This window comes from Patagioenas fasciata, chromosome 14 (genome assembly GCF_037038585.1).
Source record: "Patagioenas fasciata isolate bPatFas1 chromosome 14, bPatFas1.hap1, whole genome shotgun sequence".
Taxonomy (NCBI): Eukaryota; Metazoa; Chordata; class Aves; order Columbiformes; family Columbidae; genus Patagioenas; species Patagioenas fasciata.
The window spans coordinates 4,530,732-4,553,278 of NC_092533.1; the positions used below are offsets into that span (position 1 = coordinate 4,530,732).

At 40.7% G+C, this 22,547-nt stretch overlaps 1 protein-coding gene across 9 annotated transcripts in view; it reads left to right on the forward strand.

Annotated features, from left to right (window-relative positions):
* EBF1 (EBF transcription factor 1) overlaps positions 1–22,547 on the forward strand; it is a 273,573-nt gene that overhangs the window by 197,684 nt on the left and 53,342 nt on the right. For 5 of the 9 annotated variants that reach the window (XM_071814686.1, XM_071814682.1, XM_071814684.1 and 2 more), the window contains exons 9-10: positions 4,768–4,901; positions 12,542–12,668. In XM_071814686.1, the coding sequence (XP_071670787.1) occupies positions 4,768–4,901; positions 12,542–12,668 (261 nt within the window). The remainder of the gene's footprint in view (positions 1–4,767; positions 4,902–12,541; positions 12,669–22,547) is intronic. The other 4 variants (XM_071814683.1, XM_071814685.1, XM_065848987.2 and 1 more) reach the window with 1 other exon arrangement.

A 22,547-nucleotide genomic window follows, 5' to 3' on the forward strand; every position in this document is an offset into this window, starting at 1 on the left:
TCTTTGTGGGGAACTTGGATCCATAGCTCATCGATTCTGTAGATTTAGATGTTTGCTCCTGCTATTTCTGCTGCCTTCAGGTGCTGTTCAAAGCAGATAGAAATGCTCACAAGGTGGATGGATGGTGATGTTGGGGAGAGGGATTTCCTAGTGCAATTGCTTGCATACAAAGTTAGTTGTTACACATGTACAAGAAGCTATGAGGAGACATTATTGCTGTTGTTTTGTTGCTATTATTATTATTAGTATTATTAGTACTGTTATTATCCTCCTTTACAACCATTGTTCAGAGGCAAATTGGAAATGTGGTAATTAGGCCCCGACTGGTAGTGTAGTATTAGTGTCCTGAGCCAAAGTTCAACGCCCTGAAATGAAATTTAAACCAATTAATCCGTTAGATTTTTATCGCTTGTCCGTGTTTTCTCAGCAATTCCCTCAGCACGTGGCCTTTGATCAACTCTCATACAAAAGCTAAAATGTGTGCCTGCTGCTAGCAAGATGGGGCTGACATTAACATGGCACTCATAAAACAATCAGAGCAGTGAAACCCTCAAACAGACAGGGTATAGTAATATTTAATAAAAGCGCGCACATAATCTTCCGAATTAGCATTTTGTGCCTTGCAGTACCTTTGGGAGAAGAGCTTTTATTTGTGGAGTGATCATTATTATAACAAAGAAGAGCTACCTAATAATTTCCACTTTAACTCTGCAATATGCCACGAGCATTTCTGAACCATTATGCTAAACTGTGGCGGGGTAATCATTTTATTGTCACAGTTTGAAGGAAGAAAAATCCCCTGTATATCAGTTACTTGGGGAGCACGGGAACACAAGAACACACTGACACACGCAGCACAAAATGAAAAACTTTTCCTTTTTGCTATCTGTGTTGTGAAGTCGGCACCTACCATCCTTCCTATGGAAGGAGATAAGATTTTAACAACGTATATTCTGAGAAACTATGAAGATTTCAAAAGAACATTGTTTCCCTTGAAAGTCATTAAGGCTTTTGCTCATAAATCCTTAAAATGTATTGGTAGAGACCTTAGCTTTGAGCTCAGTGGCTAAATTCCCATTGTCTTCAGTAAGTTTGGGATTGCAGTGCCTCCCTCCAACATCTGTATCTGTTAACTCAAACCGCAGGAGCGGCACAATAAAACATGTCAGATGTTAACGCTGATTTGCCTTGATACTATGCAAAGAAGGAGAGCAGCTCATTAAGACTCAGAACCATTAGGCCATTTCAGCAGGTGCAGGATGCGGCCGCATCCCCTTCAGCCGGGAGCTGCAAGGTCCGTGACTGTGGTTGGGTGGGTAGGCTGTTCTGAAAACATGCAGTGAATGGGACACAATCACCCCAAAGAGTCTTAAAATCTCTTCTGATAGTTAAGCTGTCAAACTCTTTTCATTCTGGTTGTAGTTGGCTGCCAGCTGTTCATTTTAAAAAGTGTTTCTGTGTGTAAGAAAGTGTAATTATTATTTTTTATTATAATAAATAATAATTAGTCCTTGGACTTAAAGTCTCTTCCTATTATTAATCATGTACATTTTGTCGTCTATGCTAGAATTGGTCTGAAGTCCTTCATGGTGTTTTTTTAATCAGTGAAGTTCCAGACTTCAACAAAAATCTCTTTTTCTACAGAAAAAACCCTAAATTTTAAGTAACTTTTTTCTATTTATTTTAAAACCACCATTTTAGAAATGATGCCTTGGTGTTACAGAAGGGCATGCAAAGTGCTAATATTTTGAAACCAATTATTTTGTATTTCTTGGAAATATTAAAAAGTGGTGTTGTTAATTCCAGATAGAGATTCTGGAACTTTGCATTCTGAAAAAGAAAAAAAAGCTTCTGTATTTTCGTTTCTCTTGTGACCAAAACAAAATGTAGAAAAATCAAGGTCTCCAATGACAAGATTGTTTTGCCCAGCTCTGTTTTTCTAGGGTTGCACAGAAGTAAACACCTTCCAGACAGCACTTTGAAAGTCGCCAAATGATTAACAGAAGAAGTATGAAGAGCTGAGGGCCTGGGCTGGCCAGACATTCGTACCAGGGACAGAAATAGAGTTGAGGTCATTGCCCTGTCCCCCTCCCAGTGTCACCTGTGGTGACGCTGGCAAATGGCACCTGGTTCTTCCATCCTCCTTCCTGGTGCTCCAAGGGAAGGACCTGGGAAGGGCAAAGTTTTAGTAAGACCAGTATCCCAAATGACACTGTCTGTTGCAAATATGTCATCGTATAAACATCATTTGTGCCTTCAAAAACAGGTAGCAGCCTGGGTGCCTCCCTCAGCACGTCTCCTGGGGATGCAGCCCTTCAGCACCTTCGTGCAACCCTTCCAGTCCTTACAGACACTTGCATTTTAAGATAAAATGTGTGGGGAAAGTTTGGAGTTCCACTGTTTTTTTTTCCTACTGTTCCCAGGGGAAAATGATGCCCTGAAATCTTTTGAGAATGCACAGGGTTATTGCTGCTTCTCAGGTAGCGCCTGCAAAGTGTACCGACCTGCCCTGCTTATTAAATGACCAAGTTCTGGCTTTTCCTCCTCAGAGAAGCTGTCCTGGGCTATTGCCAGCTGTTTTGGTGATGCACTGATTCAGCACAATCGCTACATATTTAAATAAAACTACATGTGCGAGTGGTCACATTGCAGCCGAGAGTGTCCCAGGGAACAACCCAGAGCCCCAGCGCAGCACGAGGACCTGAGTGTCAGCTCAGAGTCCCCTTGGTCACCATGGCACTTGGCATGTATTTGATATTAAGTACATACACATATAAAGTATCAGAATCAAATACATGAGGCAGCACAGACAGTGCAGCACCTTGCACTTCTGCAGAGAACATCACAACATAAATAGCAGGACCTTTAGCGGGGACCTGTAACTGCAGAACAGTGTCTTGCATTCATTTTGAAGATGAATTGAATCTGTAATTTTGAAGCCTGCATGTGTTTTCTGTTAATGGCTTATGGTCTCAAACAGTTTTTATTCACTGGTATTTAGGAAAAAAATGCTGCTTGTAGTCTTTAAGAAAAGTAGCTTGTTCTCTGACACATGGGAAACTGATTATCTTTGGGTTTTATTGTGGGGTGTGGGTGTCCACAATCGACTGGAAATATTGGAAAGGGTGTAATTTGGAAGTGATGTTAATTTTTATTTATGAAAAAGCTTGATTCTGTGAAAAGGGCTAGATGACATTTTGAGAAGCTATAAATTCATTGCTGTGAGCTTGGCTGAAAGGAAGGCATTTGGTTTTGGACTTTTTGCAATGTTTTTTATGTACAGTTTTATGCAAGCATACTTGAATCGAAATGAAACATATTGAAGTTACTTCTGTGTACGCACTACATTTTCGTGATGGTAATGTTGGGATGTTTCTTTTGTTAGCTCATGTGAAAGTTAATGGCTGCGCTCTGCCAAGTTTGGAATAGGGTAATGATTTCTTTTCTGCCTGCGTGTTTGTGTTTTTCACTGGAGCTGGCGTCCCCATCAGCTTAAGTAGTGGAAAAGTTTGTGCCTGACACTTACAACCTTTTGTAGGTGGGGATGGGGTCTGTTTGCTCTGCAGGCATGTGTTCCATCACCAGGGGTGCCAGTCTGTAGCAGTGCCCACAGAAACACTCACTGCTAAGGGTGACTCAACAGCTCCGTTTCCAGCTCCCTGCTGCTGCCCAGCTCCCTGTCCACCCATCACGCCCAGGGACTGGGAGGAAGAAGCTTCTCCAGCCTCACCAACTCTTGCAATTAGCTCCGACCAACCAGAACTTCACTACATTATATAAAAGGCACACAGGGTCTCTTCAGTGTTTTATGTCTGGAGCGTTTTAAAGTAGGCTTCTGTGAATGAATTCATTTATTGTCTTTGCAATTAGGAGAATGCAGGGTAGGGGCTGTGCTGCTACACAGCCACATTAAGTAATTAATGAGGGCAAAGGTGTTGTCCTGAGTGGTGCTAACATGTGCGTTCACACCATTATCTTCTTAGTAAATCCTCACCTGGTGATGTGCCTGAGTGCTCTCCCCTGAGTACATCATCAAATCCTCAAAGTTACAAACCAAATTAACAGCCCAGCAGCCTTTTGACCAAGTAGGAATTCATAGCCAAATGCCAGCAACCCTAAAAGAAGATGTACCAATGAATATATATCTATATAAATGTAGATGCAGTGTCACTGGAGTGACTGGATGGCAGGGTGGTAGGTTTTGGCTTGACTGGTTTTTGTTTTGTTTTGTTTTGTGGTAACCAAAGCAAGGCAAGGTGGTTTAACACTAGAACAACCTGGATCTGATTGCAGAATAGTTAAAGAAATGCTGAAGGTTACAGACATTTTCATGTAACCAATATTTGCCATAGTATTTATAGGAATTTCCATGATGAATTTAGGTTATGATGGATAATAAAGCAAGCTCACTGGAGATTGTTTTATTAACTCAGGTATGGTGTATAGAATAAAGATAGGGATTTGTCCTGATTTCCAACTGGTCTCTGCCCATCATGTTGTGATTTTTTTGTTAATGCAGGTTTAGAAAAGTTAATTTTTTCAATGCAGATAACAAAACCAAACAGAAATTAATTGAGAAAAAATGCTCAGAATATATAGTTTGAGGTCATGCGCATGTACTAGAAAGAACGTAATTGCTGAAATCTTTGTGTTAGTAAGGGGGGAAAATGAAAGCTCCTTTTATTTTATTTTATTTTTTCAAGTCTTCTATCATTAAAATCTGGTTCTAACAGCAGAATACTTCTCTTTTTCATGTGTGTTGAAAAGCAGCTACACCATGTATCAAAGCCATCAGTCCAAGTGAAGGATGGACTACAGGAGGTGCCACTGTCATCATCATAGGAGACAATTTCTTTGATGGGTTACAGGTCATATTCGGCACCATGCTGGTTTGGAGTGAGGTAGGTGTTGTCTGAACGGTAATGTCTAATAGCTTTGTCTAGCTTCTAGCTAGCCTGTCCTTTTTCTATGCCACATGCTAAATCAGCAACAAATGTCGAAATGTGAATCCTTTCCTACTTCAGTTTTATCAAAATAATTAGTCAAATTTACCTGTGGCAGAAATCCAGTATAGCCAGGGGAATTGCATTTCCTCTCACTGGCCCAGAATTTAGCTTAGTGCCTATTATTCCAAGAAAAGAGAAGGATAAATGCTTGTGTAAATAATTCTGCATTTAGCACTACAATTGCTAAAGGCCCACAGGAAACAGACATTTAGGGGATCCTGCTTTCCAGGGAAACTGACTGCTTGTACCTGCAGCTCAGTGAGGTGGAGATTGCAGAAACTCAGCTCCTCTGAATAGCATATCCTTAAAGCGTAGGCGCTTGGTGTAAGTACCATCTACATAATAGGAGCCAAATACACAGTATTGTATCCACAGTGGAGAAAACTTGTCATACCTAGTGGGGGCCTCTGTAGTTTCACAGCAGGTATTTTTTTCTTTATTTATTGCTGTTGCTGTTCCTCCCAGTTTCTTAAATCCTCTCTTCTCCTGGCACATAATTAAATGTGGAGTCTGACATTCCCCAAAGGCCTGTGCGAAGTTAAAACCCAGGCGGCATCACCCAAATGGCCACAGAAGTCAGGGCAGAGTTCCCACTGGCTTCATTGGCATGGGAAGGCAGCTCCAAGGAAGGGTTCAGATTTTGCACTTATGACTTCTCAAAAGCATTTTGGGAGTTTTATAAGAAATTGTTATTTTCATTATTTTAATACTGAAATAAACACGCTAACAGACAAACCAGCATGTCTGAAATAGCTATACAATGCTTACCCAGTTGTGTAAGGATCTTCTGATGCTGTATCTTGTATCCTATAAATATTAAATCAATATTATAGCTTAATTCATATCCAGCACATTCCCTCTACTGATTCCACTGCACGTATGGCAGCATTTTTTCCATATGAAGAGTATCCTCTAATGTCCTTCATGGGCTTCACTGTTCTCTCTCTCTCACTCATTCTTCCACTTGAGGACAAGTGTGTATGAAAGGGCATTCCAGAAAAGGAGATATATTAAATGAGCCCTATTCTGAAGCCCTTATGTGATCATGAAAGTGCCCCCTGGGTCCAGTGTAAGCGTTTTGTGTGTTCGGATTGCAGCCATTATGGTTATAAACGTTGAACAGGGAAAGGTGAAGAGGCTGGGGAGAAAATGCTCTGAATTTGGTACTGCAGCATTGCATCTTTCATTATAAATCTTGATTCTGTTTATTAGTGGAAGCCATTAATTGACGATTTCTAATCTCAGAAGAGTGAATGCTGGTCAAAATATTGTTGCTGATGGTTGCAAGGCTTTGGCATAAAATTAATAATGTTAGAGGAGGTCTAGACCAAAGTCAGTCTGCTTGTTGTGAGTGATATGATGGACTGCAAGTTGGCTTTGGGTGAAAACTGTTTCACTGTCTCTCCATTGCAGAATTGCTTCTCAGTTTCACAACCAATTAGAGCAATAGAAAAACCTGCAAGGGAAAATAAATTCTTTCTAAAAGAAACAGACATAATAAACAAGTGCAGAAATGCATGAGCTGTCGGAGTGATCCCGAAATAATAGTGATCTATAAATAATTCAAATTACACAAACTAGCCACATATGAAGTATAAAATAAGTTCTTTCGTTTGCCTTCCCATTTCTAAAAATATGTAGTGCATTTTCAGTACCCAGGAAGAATATTTCTGTTTTACTTTAATAGAGTGTAGAATTGAACTGTCCATCTTCAAGCCTGGACCGGATTCACCTGGAGGTGCCAGTCAGGACCAGTGCTGAGCAAACCTGGCCAGGTTATTTTGTTATTGAATTAAAGAAGAATTCTCAAGTTAATCCTGTTGTTTCACAGATCCAAAGAAAATGTGATTTTAACTGAGCTGTAGAAAATCCAAACCCAAACTAGATAGGCGGAAACAAAAGAAAAAGAGTGAGTCTTGCAGAGGACTTTCACATGGATTTCCTCCATCCTCAGTTTAAGATGTAATTGCGGGTGGTTTGGGGGTTGAAGTCTAATATTTAAATTAAGCATCATTTTGCCACAGACTTCACATGGGACCTTGGGCAAATCACATAATCTGCTTAAAGTTCAATTCCCTTTCTCTAACATAGTAATAAGATTAGTCACCTTCTTTGGAGAGGTGCTGTGAGGATAATTATCGTAAAGATCCTATATTACTAAGATTTTATTATAGCACAATCCATGTATATGGCTGAAATGCATGGATATTTAAAATATAAATCCTACCATGGTTTGGAAGCAAAGTTAAAAGCCAAAAAAAAAAAAAGAGAAAAGTTCATTTTAAGGGTGAATTTGTTGCTGTCAAGCAGCATATGTTATAAATAATATGAAATGTAAATAATATATTTTTAATTTATTTTACATGTATTCAAGTTTTGTAATTGAAATATTTATATGCTTGAAATGGAGTTGACTGTGTTAAAAAAGGAGGCTTAAAATGGTTTCTGAAACACCTATTTATTATTTAAACATATATTTTAACTGTAAACACTCTAACATAATTACAACCTTTCTCAGCCAGGGAGAACTAAATAAAAACTTAATTTGTCACATTAATTTTGTGCAGAAATGCAGATACCCTAAGCCAGTAGCTTCAATGAATCCTTAACTCCCGTATTACTTTATAAAAATGACTTTAAAAGCCCTTGACATTTTTAGAATACAGCAAAACGGGCCATCTAATGCCTTTATTTCAAGGGACATTCATAACCGACAAATGGCATTGGGGTATCGTGCACATGCTGGATCTGGACAGACAGCTCACAGCAAATCATCTGTTTGCCAGACGGACTCTGCTTGGCTGTTTGTCCGCTCCACGAAAAGCCAGAGTCTCTATTTGCAGGTTTCTACCCAGCGTTCTGGGCTGTGCGTTGTTGCAAATGTTCCCAATCCGAGCCGCTGATAAGAATCCTCTGTTGTTTCTCTGACTGGGGGGTGGAAACTCCGAGAGTCGAGTTTCAGGGCAAATACGTGATTGCGAAGACAAAATTAGTTTCTTATAAATATTCCACAATATTTGCTTAAAATGAACTATTTCTTTAAAGACTTTCCTGCCAAGAACATTCCTCCAGCTGTACAGAGTCAGCTGGAAACAACTTCTTTTTCTTTTATACTTAGCAAAGATGAAGCACTGAAACATCATCTCTTTTACCTTTGTACAGCACAAAAATAGAGGATGGGTTTTTTGGCTTGGCTTTTTTCCCCCCCTTTTTTTTTTTCTTTTTAATGCTGCTGAATCAAATTCTGTGACACAGATTTTTATTTTGCTTTTTATGTTTATTATTGATTTTGGAAGTGTCTCGTTCTGAGTGCTTATTTTGGAGGTCTGACTCATTAAAAGAAAATGACTAGGCACCCTCTTTTGGAACAGCAAGGTTTATTAAGCAGGATCTGGATGCCCAGAATTGAGGCATGCATAGTCACCGGTCATTTTTAAAAATATAGGTATCTTAATGGTCCTGTTCTCACTGAAACCTGTCATTACCTTCAGCTGGTGGGGTTTTTCTTCATTTCTGTCCTAATGGTCCTCTTCACACAGAGTCCAAGTAAAATTGATGGCTGATTGTCCCCGTTTCCCTAACCACAAACCAGCGCACAAGCATGCAAAAATAAACCAGTGACTCAAATTAATGACATCTCCTTGTAAAATGTAACTTTTAAAAAAAGAAAGTAACCTGGCACTCCGAAGAGTGTGAAATTATGCTGTATCACACAAGAATGTCTAGAATATATTTTCAAACCACAGAAAGAAGCTGCTTGTACACATTCAAAACAAATGTGTTTTGGATTTTGAAGGACGCGCACCTCCCTCCGTTCTGAAGGTCTCTGCCTCGGGGTTTAATGTAATCCACAGCAGCTCCCAACTGACGTGAGAGTTTATATCGAACAGGTAGTGCAGTTGCCAAGTATCAGGCCAATTGACCTGAAAATCCTTTGGGAGGAAGGGTCCAGTTACTAGTTTTATGTCCAGCTCCAAATCTCAATTAGCCAAATGCTGGAATGGAATGGATCTGGGATTTTGGCTGGCGGGTTCATCTCCAAATCACAGGTTAATGTCTTGCTCAAGATTTGCATTTAAAAAAATGTGTTCAGAAAAAGCATATAACTCACGTTTACAAAATATTAGTTCTTGGCATGTCGTTGTTATGGTTGTTATGACGTCTGTTAATACGCCAAGAGCTCCCACCTGAGGTTAGAAGATAGAAATGGCTGTATGGGGACAAAAGTGGAGGTTCATTCATCTGGCTGAGTATCTTGTGTTTGGCGCTGGGCAATGGCGGATGTCTATAAAAGCAGTAGGGTGAGCATGTAGTGATGCTTCCCCAGAACGTTCCACCAGCCTCCAACCATTTGGGGCTCAGAGGCTTCCACAACTGGTGTCTTTACTTTTAAAATCCCTTGATGCTAATGGCTCACCTTTTCCAGGTGCCTTATTTGCAAATATGGGACAGACTGTGCCTTGAAGAAGGTACAGCCTGTGTCAGTGTGAGAGGAGAAAACGTGGTGGGAAAAGGTGGAGTGGGTTCCCAAGGTCAGGCCACAGGCTGACAGTGTAGACAGGAGAACATCCCATAATCCTGGAGTTATTGAAGTCAGGGGCAGATTTTCTCTTGCTGGGGGTGGGCCTGAAGTACCCAGACCTGTGCAGTACCCATGGGGTCGCTGGGACTGCAAGATGAACCTAGGGCAATTCAGCCAACTGGTCCCAATCCGTGATGCAGATCCTGGCAGCACTTGATAATCAGAGTTAAGGTCCAAAGGTGAGGTTCAGAGGGCAGGTTTTGAAGTGTGGTGACGTTGTTTGTCCCTTAAAGACAATTTTGTGATATGACAGCAATCCAGCAGGCTACTGGTGTGCAACCAAGCTAGCCAGTTCCTTTCTGTGTGCATGAGAATTGAAGGCTGACCCAGAACAAAGGTCCTTCTAGCTCAGCACTATATCCCTGACAGTGGTCAGTGGCAGATGCCAAGGAGAAAAAGCAAAAGGAAAAGGCACATGTATTCTGGTGTACCTCCCAAGCTTTAGTTCTAGAGAAGGAAGAAGTAAAATATATCCTGGATATCTGAAACCATAGGACTTCAGACATAATGTTCACCCTTTGGGAATGTGTGGGCGACATTATTGTATATTTGTGGTTTTAAACACAGTTAAACTTATTTACTTCAGAGCACAAAGGAAAACCAAACTGTTTGTGGAGAACAAACCAGGAAACTTGCTTAACTCTCCCCAGCATTCTGTAACAATGGACCATAAATAGGTCAGACATTTCTTGGGAACCAGGGAAGATGAGTATTGGAAAATGCCACAAATTATGTTTAAAGCACATTAAAGTGGTGACAGACCAGTAAATGCTGGGAAATTCAAAGATACAACCAGAAGCTGCCTGTATAGTTCATGCCAGAATAGGGGTGAGGGGTGCAAGGCACATGCTGATATAGGAAGATTAGCATGTTAACCTTTACTATTAAAACCCTTGGCTGTTTTTACAAATATTTTCTCCCTAAAAATGTCATGAATCTTTTCTCCTCTTGCCAGTTCACCCAGTTAACCAGAACCACTTGAATGTGGGATTCATCTCAGCTGTATTTGGCTGCCTACAGTTAAGCATCTAGTCTAAACTTGTCATCTCGGTTTATTGGAGAAAGGTAGATGCTTCCAGAAAGCAGCTCATCCCAACACGAGAGGTGTCTAAAGCACTGGAAATTGCTGTTTGGCAGTGCTTTCTGCCTCTGCTGACTATTGAGGTTGTGGAGATAATTGGCCTAGACTTTTAGGCTTGGATCAGCCCAACTGCAAGACAACTCAATTTAAGTATAAGCAATCTTTGGAAGTTTGTGTGTTTTCCCAGTTGATAGAGTGAGCAATTTAGAAAAAAAGCAGGTTTCTTTCAAAAATAAATAAGTTCCTAAATCACATGATTTCAAAGCAGAGCCTGAAAACATGTTCTTTGGAGCTCACAAAGAAGAAGGCATCAATTCCTACATGATCATTTCTAAATCCACTTCCGTGGATCTGAATAACTTTTGGAGCATTGGATGCTAATAGTTTTGGTTTTAATCTTCAACTTGATTTACTGTTAATTTTCTTATTTTAAATACGGAGAACTTCCTACTGTGTCTGCCATTTCCCTCAGTAGCACAGATGGCTCTCAGACAGACATTACCCTCCTGTGCTTTTTCAGTCCTGTGCTTTAAACAAAGAACTGGTTTAAAGTGTGATTTTTTTGTTGGTAGGACCTTAATACCATTTTGGAATATTTGGTTCCCAGTAAAAATAAGAATAAAATGAACTTTTTATTTGAGAAAAAAAAATAATCTCCTGAAATGTATTCCCCCATCCAGGATGTGAGTCAATCAACAGCACAGAGCAGTTCACTGTCTGTATAGGGTGCCCATGGCTTTGCTCACTGTCAAAGCTGGTTATGGTCTTGATCTTGTTTGCCTCTCTAGAAGTGTTTTAATGTGCCACAGTCAGTTAGAGAAGGATTATCCATGTGCCAGAGCCGTATCTTGGTTCCTGAACACAATCATGTCCCCTTTTCTATGTACCTCTTTTTATTCTCGTTTGAGGGAGCATGGGTAAGAAGAGGACATTCCAGTAATGGGGAGGATAATTCCACAGGTTTTGAGTGCAGCAGAGATTTGAGATAAATTGCCATAAATGAGTCAACTCCTAGATGGCTCTTATATTAATTTCAGGGACTACATTTTAAATCCAGTCCAGAATCCTGAAAGAGCAAAAATGGCCTAGAACCTGGAAACTGCAGCACTGAGCCACCCCAGCCTTTTATGTTAAGAGGATCAGGATCCCCAGCTCTGTTAGCAAGAAAGATAAGTTTGTCTACTTATTACTGTGTAAATCCACGTGTGCAGGAGCCCTCTCAGATGTGTTTCAGTCATTGCAGTGAAGGCAGACTGGAAGTGATTGCTATATGGTTATATTTGGTATGTCTCATTGTGCGCTCTGATCACCTGCAATGGGATCCAGCGTCCTTCAGAAGCCAAGCTTTGCATTTCTGCAGTAATCAGTTACACCTCCGCAATACAAATAGACAATTAAAGCAGCAGCTCATGGTGCTTTTGAAGTGTACAGATGTCAGCTGGGGACCAGTGTGTTTACAAGCCTGGCTGGGCTTGTGCTGCACTGTGTTCACACACGTGTGTGTCAGTTATCGATCAGATTTGTTGGACACTATCGTGACCCTGATGACCACCTGAGCAAACACGGGCATCCTGCTGCTGTAAGCTAAAGCTATTGCATTAGATGAAGGGTAATGCTTGTACTAGGAAGCAAGTGCCTGCCATGTATGAAAACAGAAATAATGTTGTTACAACTGAGAAGGAGAATGCTTGTAAATATTTTAGTCACTGGCTTTTGTGTGGGTTATATCAAGATTGTACTCAAACATTGACAGGTTAATTACATGTTTCAAAGCTTGTTTACTGTGATCTGAGAGGAAAGTGTTATTAAAGAAGTGTTCAGCATGTAACAGCGCTTTTTTTTCCCCTTTCCCTTCTCAATGTTTTCCTCTAGCTGATTACTCCTCATGCCATCCGTGTACAGACGCCTCCCCGACATATCCCAGGAGTTGTAGAAGTCACATTGTCCTACAAGTCTAAGCAGTTTTGCAAGGGAACGCCTGGAAGATTCATTTACACAGGTAAGGATGCTTTAGTACTAGATATAATGTGGAGAAATAGGGCAGGCAATATATCACGCTTGCCAGGGCTTCTACTTTCGTCGTTAAAAGCTGTACTGTATTTTATTATTTTGGCTGGTATTGAAGATATCAATTTAAGGCTGAATTTCAGAAATGGATGACCACAGAGATGAATCTGAAAACGTAGCAGTGTGGGATTTTTGTTTGCTTGTTTGTCTTTGCAATGGGACTTCTCTCTACCCAGGAGTGGGGAGGAAGGAGAGAAACAGATACTTAAACAGAAGAAGAATGCAGGCATCAAGGGGCAGACACACTGGTGCAATCACGAACCTGCCTTCCAAGAACCGTCTTGCTGAATATCTCCATCTCATGTTGTCCAGCACGTATTCCAAGCAGCAGTGGGTTTCCCTGCCCATCTCACCATGACATACTTGTCTCCCAGGGAGGCTCGGTGGCTTTCACCCCAGCTGACACTGCAGACGTAGTAACTTGTGGTGTGTTTTGGGGTGGTGTCCCACACTGAGACCACTGAGTCAACTGGTTTGGCCTGAAGAGTTTTTAACAAAAAATGTGCGAGGACATCGCGGGTGCTGTCAGTGTTAAACCACTCTCAGTAGTGACAAGGATGGCATGGGAAGTAAATCAAGAAGCAGCCTAACTTTTTAAAAAGAATGTGTGTCATTGATTCCTTGGAAGGTATGCATGCTATGAGAAATAATGGCTTGGTCCAGGTTTTGATGTGCTTGTCGTTTTATGCACTTGTCGGTCGACATATGCAGACAGGACTACTTCTGCAACTGTTTTCCAGAATCCAGTGCAATTCCTGTTCTCATTCTTAAATGCCCCTGAAACTTTAAGAGTAAGATATATCATAAATACTTGTGTCTGCGAGCCACTCTGGATTATACAGGGCAGGTATATTGCCCCAACTATGAATGTACACAGAGGGACTCGAGGCAGAAGACAGACCTCTGTGCTCCAGCTGGATAATGAAGCTCTCGTTTGGTTTTCATAATGCTGAACAAGTTGAACAAAGGTGCCTTATAAAGCTTTGCTGTCTTATCCAAATACCCTCTCCCCAGCTGGGATTATGCACTGGGTTTCTTTAAACTGAGTCTTCAAATGTTCATGTATCACCTTGCTGGCTGAGCAGTAGGCAATCATGGAGGCTGTGTGTATTTATTATGAGCGTTATGATTTCAACAATCTGTGGGAAATTCATATATTGGACAATAACACACTATGTATATATATATGTATAAAATAGTGTTTGCACGTGTTGAAACAAAAGCAAAAGCAAAAGCAAATGTTTAAATTGCCAGTGTATACCATGAGGAAGTGTCAGCCGGAGCTCTGGACAGTGTGACCATGACTCCTTTCCCGTCTCGCATTCACACTCACACTAAGTTGTGCTGTCCTGCTTGCTGCTGAGCCACCAGCTTGGCTGCGTCTCGGGCTGGTGGAACGGCAGCTACACATGCAGGAGAAGAAAGGGAGAAAGCAGCCCCATCAACATTGCGAAGAAATTTTGGGGGACTTCATTTTGCGATTTAAATGTAAAAATGGCTTGGGCCCATTTTGCTTTTCAGATCATCATTAATTAGCTTTTCCAGTGAAAAGGAGGGCGGCAGTTTAGCCTGTCTGCCCAAAAGCAGATGTCTGAATGTGAAAATAAAGTGTCCCAGCAGGAAGAGTGTTTCCGTGTATGCATTTTCAGGTTAGTGTTTAAAACACATTATTTTTCAATCAGTAAATGAAAGTTACTAAACAACAATAATATAATCAAAGGTGATCCAGTCCATGGACAATTCTCTCACTTATGCAGCTTTTATAGAGTTGCGGTAGATACAGAAAAGCTCTTGTGACTGAAATCCTACCTCACATAATTTGCATTTTCCTTTTACAGGCAGCCTGAACTTAAATGCGGCTTTTAAAAAAGAACTAAATGAAACTAAAATAAAAACAATTAATGCATCCTGACCTTCGGAAGTGCCTTCCAGCCCTTTAAACAAAATGCAGGTTCAGTACATGCCTGACGATTAGTTTTAGTTAATTGAAAATTATAGGATTGACCCAAGAGGAAAATTTTGTTTGCACTCCAATCACTTTTACAAATTAAGGAAAATTACCACAATTTTGTTTAGCTAAGGTTTCACACTGAGTTCACGAAATTAGCTCAGCCATCCCAACAAAGTCAGCACTTTGTTAGTGAGCACTAGAAAAAAACTAATAGTCTATGGTGTGTACAAACGAAGCATAGAAAAAGCTATGATGCTTTAGAGAACTAGGCCAAGTGTTTTTAATTAGGATTATTGGTTCATTGTAAGTTTTGAAGAACAATCAAACTAGCAGATTAGCTGTTTCTTTTAAAGCTAGAATTTCTTGCCATTCATTTTTCCCATGAGAACTTGTTTTAACTCCCACATAGCGCTATTTTTTTTAACTCTTTTTTTTTTTTTTTAACAAGGCCTGCAGGAAATGGACCAATTGGAATTTGGGATACAGTAACATTCCCCAGCATCACTCCAGCCGATGGGAGTTTTTCACAATGTTCTTCAGTGAACTCAGTGTTCTGGAACATATTACAAAACCACAGAGGCCAAATGTTTTCTCAGAGGAGTTTGGCCTCTGTTTTTGGCCGAAAACATTTCAGCATCACTTGCTGCTTATTTACTCTGCTGTTAAGAACAAGAAAAGGGGAGAGGAGAAAAGGGGGAAAAAAAATAGAAGAGAGTGTGTGAGAGAGAGAGAAAAAAACCTGGGGTTTGTGGGCGGTGCAGGAGGCGATCAAGCGGGGTTTCCTTTCTGGTGAGAATGTCCCTGCTCGTTAATGGTCCCATTTTGTGGTCAGGTCTCATTTAGAAGAAATTATTTTTAATCAGTGTTCAACAAAATATCCCCTCAAGCCACCTGGCTGTAAACTGTTTTTTTCTTACTGTTAAGTACTTAAGTTCTCAGAAGAAAATACCCAGTGACCCATTAATTTTAGCCTTTTTTTTCCCCCCTTAAACTGCAAATAACTTAGTAACATGATCTCTAAGTAGTCCATGTGCCATCTAGGAATCAAGGTCACATATATACAGAGAAATCCTGGCTTTTGCAAGTATTTTTGAAGGAAATATACCAGTGTCAACCCTGTACTTACAAGTAAACGTAAGATTTTATTTTCCATCTGCAAAGCAAGCCATTGGCATGCACTCATAAAGCAATTATTTCTTAGATTTAAGCTTTGACAGTCCTGAGAGCACATTATAAGATATAGAGAAGTCTCAACACGCCTTGTATGTGTGTTCATTTTGGAATAATATTAAAAGTTCATGCTGCACACAGAGATACCCAAATTTGCTTGTTGGTGTTTACCTGTGGTATCTTCATCTCTAAGTCTCTTCTGGTAGTGAAGAGCACTGAATGGATTTCCATGTCACAACTCAGGAGTCAGGTATGTGTCACTACCGTTATTTTAGAACCGGCGAACCTGAAGTAATGGAAGAAGCCATTAAGGACACAAATATGTAGTTAGTTTGCCAAGGTGGCTCAAGACATATATGGTTGAGTTAAATAAGGGATGAGAATTGGCACAGATTTGTGATACTTTTGAGGTTTTTTTTCTTAATTAAAAAGAAATGGATATGTAATGGATAGCGTGATTTTCATAGATGAATTTTGCTATGGATGGTGGTACTAAACTGCGAGATTTGAGTGAGACTGCATGAATGTAAGTGAAATGGGAATTTATCTCACTCCATGGTGGAAAAGACATATGGAAGGTCCATAAAAATGCATTATGCTGTGTCTTCTACCACCTGCTCAGTTTAAGGTTTTGTGCTTTTGTTACCGAGCTAGAGCAAAGGACTACATAGCGACAAGAATGATACAGCTCTGTCACCAAGGTTATGTGTACAACGTGGCGTTAATTCGGATGCTTGGCTGAGCAGTACTCCACATACTGTTCCTTTATTTTTTTTGAAAATTGATTACATGATTGGATACAGGTTCGAATTTTCATTTGCATTATTCTTGCAGGAAGGCTGAGGGCTAAATTGTTTGTACCTAGAGAAACGGGCAAGTCCTCACACAGCTCATTTGGGGTTTGTTACAAGCTATGGGGCATGGTGTGTCTCTAGAAGTGCTGCTAACAGGAAGGGGTGGATGTAGGGTCAGTGTAGTCACACAGGGCTTGCTGTGCCAGGCGAATATCCCAGATGCTGAGCGCTGATCCTCCGGGATAATTGTGACAAAGGTCAGAGCAGAGCACTGCCCGGACTGACCAGTGTTTGCATTGTGCTTGTGGGCCATTGTGTGTGGAGTGATGGAGAAATGCTAGCGCTGCGAAGGTCAGGATCCTCGCAGGATTTCTGGGAAACTGCATTTTTCTCTGAAAGGTCATAGGGCTTCTCAGGGAACTTTTCACTCCCCAAGTTGCTACGAAGAAGAAATAGCCTCACGTGGAAAAATCCCTGCTCCATCCTCATTTCACCCTTTATTTACTTCCAAAAACGTTTGAGTCTGTGCACAAATAGGAAGAGCCTTGCAGATCACAGATGGTTTGGGTAACATTTTCAAAAGCCTCAGTTTTAGGTGGCTTCATTTTTAGTTTTTAGCTTTAAATGGTTCAGTTTATAGAAGCATAAGGGTAGTCATCTTCTGAGAATTGTTCTCTTTTCATTTCTTAAGTCAAATATATCAAGAGTGAGAGACCAAAAACTACCTATCACTATTTAAAATTTCAGGCCATGGACCTGGAAGCAGAGATTTAAGTCTTATACACAGATCTGGTCAAAACTGGAACCACTTAAAAGGTGATATCCAGTCCCTAAATTTTCCAGCCTGGTAAACTTCAGTGATTCCTTTGCTGGGAAAATGTTCTGCTTTCAAGAGGGCACCAATAACTATGCAAAGTTCAAAAGATACGTAATCAATGCAGCAATCAGTTTTCAGAAAGGAGAGCTCTGGAGTTTGTAGACTTGAAAACAGAAAAAAGAAGTGGTGATGAGAGACAGACTGGCTGTCAAGAGGTTCCTGTAGCCCCACTGGAGCCTTTCTTGATCCCTGTGGGCTAGAGATTGACCCTTACGCCAGCTAACCTTGGCCATAGCTGTGTATCTGTTAGTTCCTGAGAAATGTTAAAACCTAGTGGCAGTTCTTCTCAACATCACTAATACACAACCTCATTAGTTTTACAATGCCTCATTCATGTGTGTTTATTATTAAATCATGAGCACTTAAATAGCTGATTAGTATAAATGAGGAGGGAAGGCCACCATCAACAGAACAATAAAATAAAATAAAAAAGGCAGCATCTCTGATGCTATCTTGGGTTTTATCCTGATGTGTTCGTAAAATTCTTCACCCTCAAAGATATGATGCTCATTTGTCTTAAATGAAATATAGAGGACATCACTTCTCCAGAAGAGTGACCAGCTATGAGATCTGGTAGCTAGCAAATGAATGCCATTTGTTTTTAACAGCAGTTTTTATCTGCCTTTCACTAGTAAATATTAATAGCAGTGGTAGAATAAAAAGTATCAGATGTCTCGAAGTTAAGTCATCACGAAGTGCTTCAGAAGAGGAGAACAAAATCCCTCAATACAAAGAAATGCATAAAGTTTAAAATGAGAGCTAGTGTCTGTTCTTAAAAGCAGGAGAGCCCTTCACTGCAGGTTACCCTGTGCTTTGGATGCTCAAAATAAAGTCTGTTCCTGATCTCAGAGAAACTCTGCAAAGGACAGAGGAGAGATGGTAAATCCTAACTATTGCACAATCAAGTAAGGAAGCATTAAATTCGTCCTTCGTAAATGTAGACTTTTACTGGTGAATTTAATTAATGTCTCTGGAGACAAGCAACCCCCCCCTCATAACAGCTATCTGAAACAATGTCCTAATGCAGAGGTTACTGGGTTCCCCCTGCACCTCATTGTGCTGAGTGTTGGCTCCCAGCTGGACCTCGCTGTGGGGACACCAGGGGCATCAGGTGCTCAGAGGTGGACTCGTCTTTGGGGTGGTGCGTTGGGCTGAAGAAGTTGAGCTGTATGCAGGCTTTCTGCTACCACAGGAGTTTGCCATAGTCACTGAAGAGCTCAGGACTCCACTGCTGGGTTGGGGAGGGAGGATTGCAGGTAAAATACAGATGGGAAAACAAGGGAGGGATTGGGGCAGTCTCCCCCGTCCAAGCACCGAAAGCAGTGATGTGATCTTGGGTGTTACCTGCTTTTGGAAGGGAAAATCTCTGTTTAAGCCTGAACTGGCCTTTTCTGAGTTCCAGTCCATTAACTTCAGGGCTCTGCTGAGTCAGTGTGAATACCTTGTCTGGAAATTTTTAGGGAAAAAAGAAAGGTTGCTGTCGTTTTGGAGCAAGCTCTCCTAGATGAAATAACTTCAGTCTTTATTATTTAGTGGTGGGCTTAGGGATGAATGTCATTACAGAAGTGTTTGCTTTGAAGTTTCTTAGGATATGCCCAGTGGAGTGAAATACAAACAATTATCAGGGTTGAATATTAGGGTGGTTGGTTTGGTTTGCAGCAATTCAGGAAAAGAAGCTGGGAGGAATCCTAATTGATTTTGAGTAATAGGGTGTTACCAGACAGGGAGGGAGCAGTGGAGGAAGACTGGAAAATCCCTTTTGTATGCTAATAGGAACACAGAACCCTCATCTCTTTGGTATTTCTTAAACACTGGCAGCATCATAACACACTGCAAAAAACAATAGCTAAGAGTGTGCAGTGTACCTGTAGAATAGCTGCAAAATGAAAGCAATTACAGCAACCATCAGAATAAAGCTGGCTGTGAAGGAAACATATTATTTTGCATATTTTATGTATACACTTACCAAGAAATATGACCTTTATTTTCTAGTTAGAGGGAAGTGCAATCAGAGTCTATGCAGCAAAGGGTAGCTGCATCATTAAAAAGAATATTTTCTCTGATATTAGAAGTCTAAATGGGCACTAGTCCTTATTCACAACCTTGGCTGTTTCTGTCTGCCCTGAGTTAATAAGTGATAAGGCCAAAAGAGAAATAAATCACTGAAGTCCCTGTCCAAAGAAAACATATTGACTACAGCCAAGCAAATAACAGCCCATAACCAATGGTCCCATTCATCACTCATGTAATAGGGATATAAAGTATTCTCTACCTATGAAACCATAGAGTAGGAAAAAGCCCGATAAGCCCCCAATCTAAGCTGTGTGATTTGATTATTAAAGGACATGAACTGTTTGTCACATACCTTTAATCTTTAAGATGTGTTGCCATTTCTAAACTATAAATTTGTGGTAAAGGATTAGAAAGCTATTAACGATAAAGGTATAAACTAGACTTTATAAGGATTTCTGCAATTGTCATGCAACCCCATAGGCCCTTGGAACCTTAACCTATTGAATATGATATAACATAGTTATCTGACCTTCAAAGCCAATAAAGTGTGTTTTGCTTTTCAAGTTCTGGACTTTACTCCATGATAAATTAACCCTCTGGGTTCACAAAATAAGCCTTGTAAATGCTTTTCTTTATCCACACCCCAAAATCTTCAAATTTTTATGCCCTTGCTTCAAAAGTCTCTTATTCCAGACTGAAATTGTTAATCTTTTTTTTATTCTCCTTTTAGCTCATGTCAGTTGATAAGATATTATTCCATCTTAAAACAAATGGCCAATAAAACAGAAAGCTGAGATGAATTACTAAAAACCCTGAATTGCACTCTGTTTCTACAGGGGTCTTCACTGTCTTGTTTCTTAATGTATGAGTATTCAGATTAGATAAATTCCACAGAAATGTATAGTTTATAGTAGCGGCAGTGGCTGTGCTACTTACCTTAATGCATTTTGATCCTATGCCATGAGAAGAGGGACAAGGCCCTGCCTCTTTGCTCATCTGGAAAGTCAACTCCTTGGCTACTTGTTGCTACTGAAATATTTCATAGCTGGGAACTCTGACTGCCTTGCGGATGTATATGTACCTAACTCACCCCTCTTGTACTTCTCATGGGGTGCAGCAGGTTTCGATTTCTGCCTGGAACCATGTGCAGGATTTACTGGGTGTTGTTGAAAAATGGCCAGGCTGCGGGCTGGACTGTCGGAGGTGCCCGTGCACACAGCGCGTTGGCTCCGGCCAGAAAATCAGAGCATGAATTTAGCGCACGGCCACCTGAGGCATGCTCCTGCACGGCACTACCTGCAAAACAGCCTCCTTAGGATGTGCTTAATCCTTCCAGGTGCTTGTTAGTAAGGGTTCATTTTGCTTAGACATATTATTACACAGGAGAAGGCTGCAGGGCTGGCTTAGACCAGTGGTGACCTGTGCAGCCACCGTTCCCCGGAGGAAGGACTTGGGCAGCCTCACTTGCTTTGAGCTTGTACTGGCATCCCTGTGCAGCCAGTAATGCTTATCTAGCCTGGTTAAAGCTGTGACTACAGAGTAGATGTGCCCCAATATACCCCATGTCTACAGATTTACGCTTTTTTAATATATAGATAAAAGGAAAATCATGTACTTGCAGCCTGTCATCTTAGTGGATGCAAGAGCAACTTATTTCATGGAGTGTGAAGTTCTTTGTACTTTTCTACTGTCTTGTATAACCTTCACTGAAAGGTGTTTTGCCATTGGATCTTACCATGGGTCTGTTGTGAGCTCTGCAGTTAACTATAGAAGTATAAAACAGTTACTTTATTCTGCCAAGCCAGGAGTATGCAGATCTTTTATTCCATAAGGTAGGACAGAAGTTATTTAGTATATTAGTACACAAGCATGTTTGTGCGATGTAAATTAGACTGTGGTTTTGCAGCATGTTGACTGTTCTTCAGGAACTTCTTTAATAGCCAATACCAAATTTGAGTTTCAAGTATCGGATAGTTGATGGCAGTTTACACCTTGGGGAGATAACTGTGAACCATCCATTCAGTATCACAATAAAGACCTGGATTTGGACAGGTACCCTTGTAGACTTGCAGTCTTGCACAGTTTGCCCTAAGGTATTTGCATGGCCATAGCCACTGTTACTTCATCTTTCAGTGTCTTCTTTAGTTTCCTTTGTCTCCCTTCCCTCCCAAATGTAATGTTTTCATCTTTTTCCTGTTGGCATACATTGTGGTTAACCTCTTTGCGTGAAGCGTTGCGGACTCCTGAACTGCTTTTGCATAGCACCAGGTGTCAGCATCGGTGGTTAAGAAGAGGAAATGTCATTCTCATTGGACAGAGTGTTAATTAAAAAAAAAAAAAAAAAAACACAACAAAAAACACCAAACCAAAAACACCAAACCAAAACCACCAACAACAAAAAGAACACCCCTTCTCCCCCCATCAAAAAAGGCACCACCAAAAAAACCCACCCAAAACCAGACAGAGAAGTCGCACATAATCAACTAAGAGTGATATTTTTTAAGTCCCCATGCAACAGAAAATGCACATGGAAATTAAGGTGTAGTAACAGTCACCCAGCAAAAATACGTTTGTGAAAACAAGAATTTGTGTCAAACTCTCCATTTTAAATGTGTGAAAATTACGGAGCAAAAACTGTGATGTCTACGAATAACTGTGAAACTTGCTGTCACTTTTTAGTACTGCAGCATCTTCCAGAGTGAGCTTTATGTCTTTTCAACATAATGAGGTCCTCTTTTACATTGTGTGCGTGAGGGATAGGAATCTCGTAAGCTCTAGCAACCTGCCCTTTGGAGCTCTGGGGCATGATACCCCCTTGGCTGCCTGAGACATCATCTTAGAAGTGGGTATATCTGCACCAAGAAACTCTCCTCTCTGTCCTCTGTCTGCAGATGGGCTCTGATCAGTTCTCAAACGTGCATTTGGATGGCTGGAGCTGGCTGAGAAGCTTTACACCCTCAGTCACCCATGCACTAGGTGCTGTGTAGGAAAGTAACTATTGCTCTA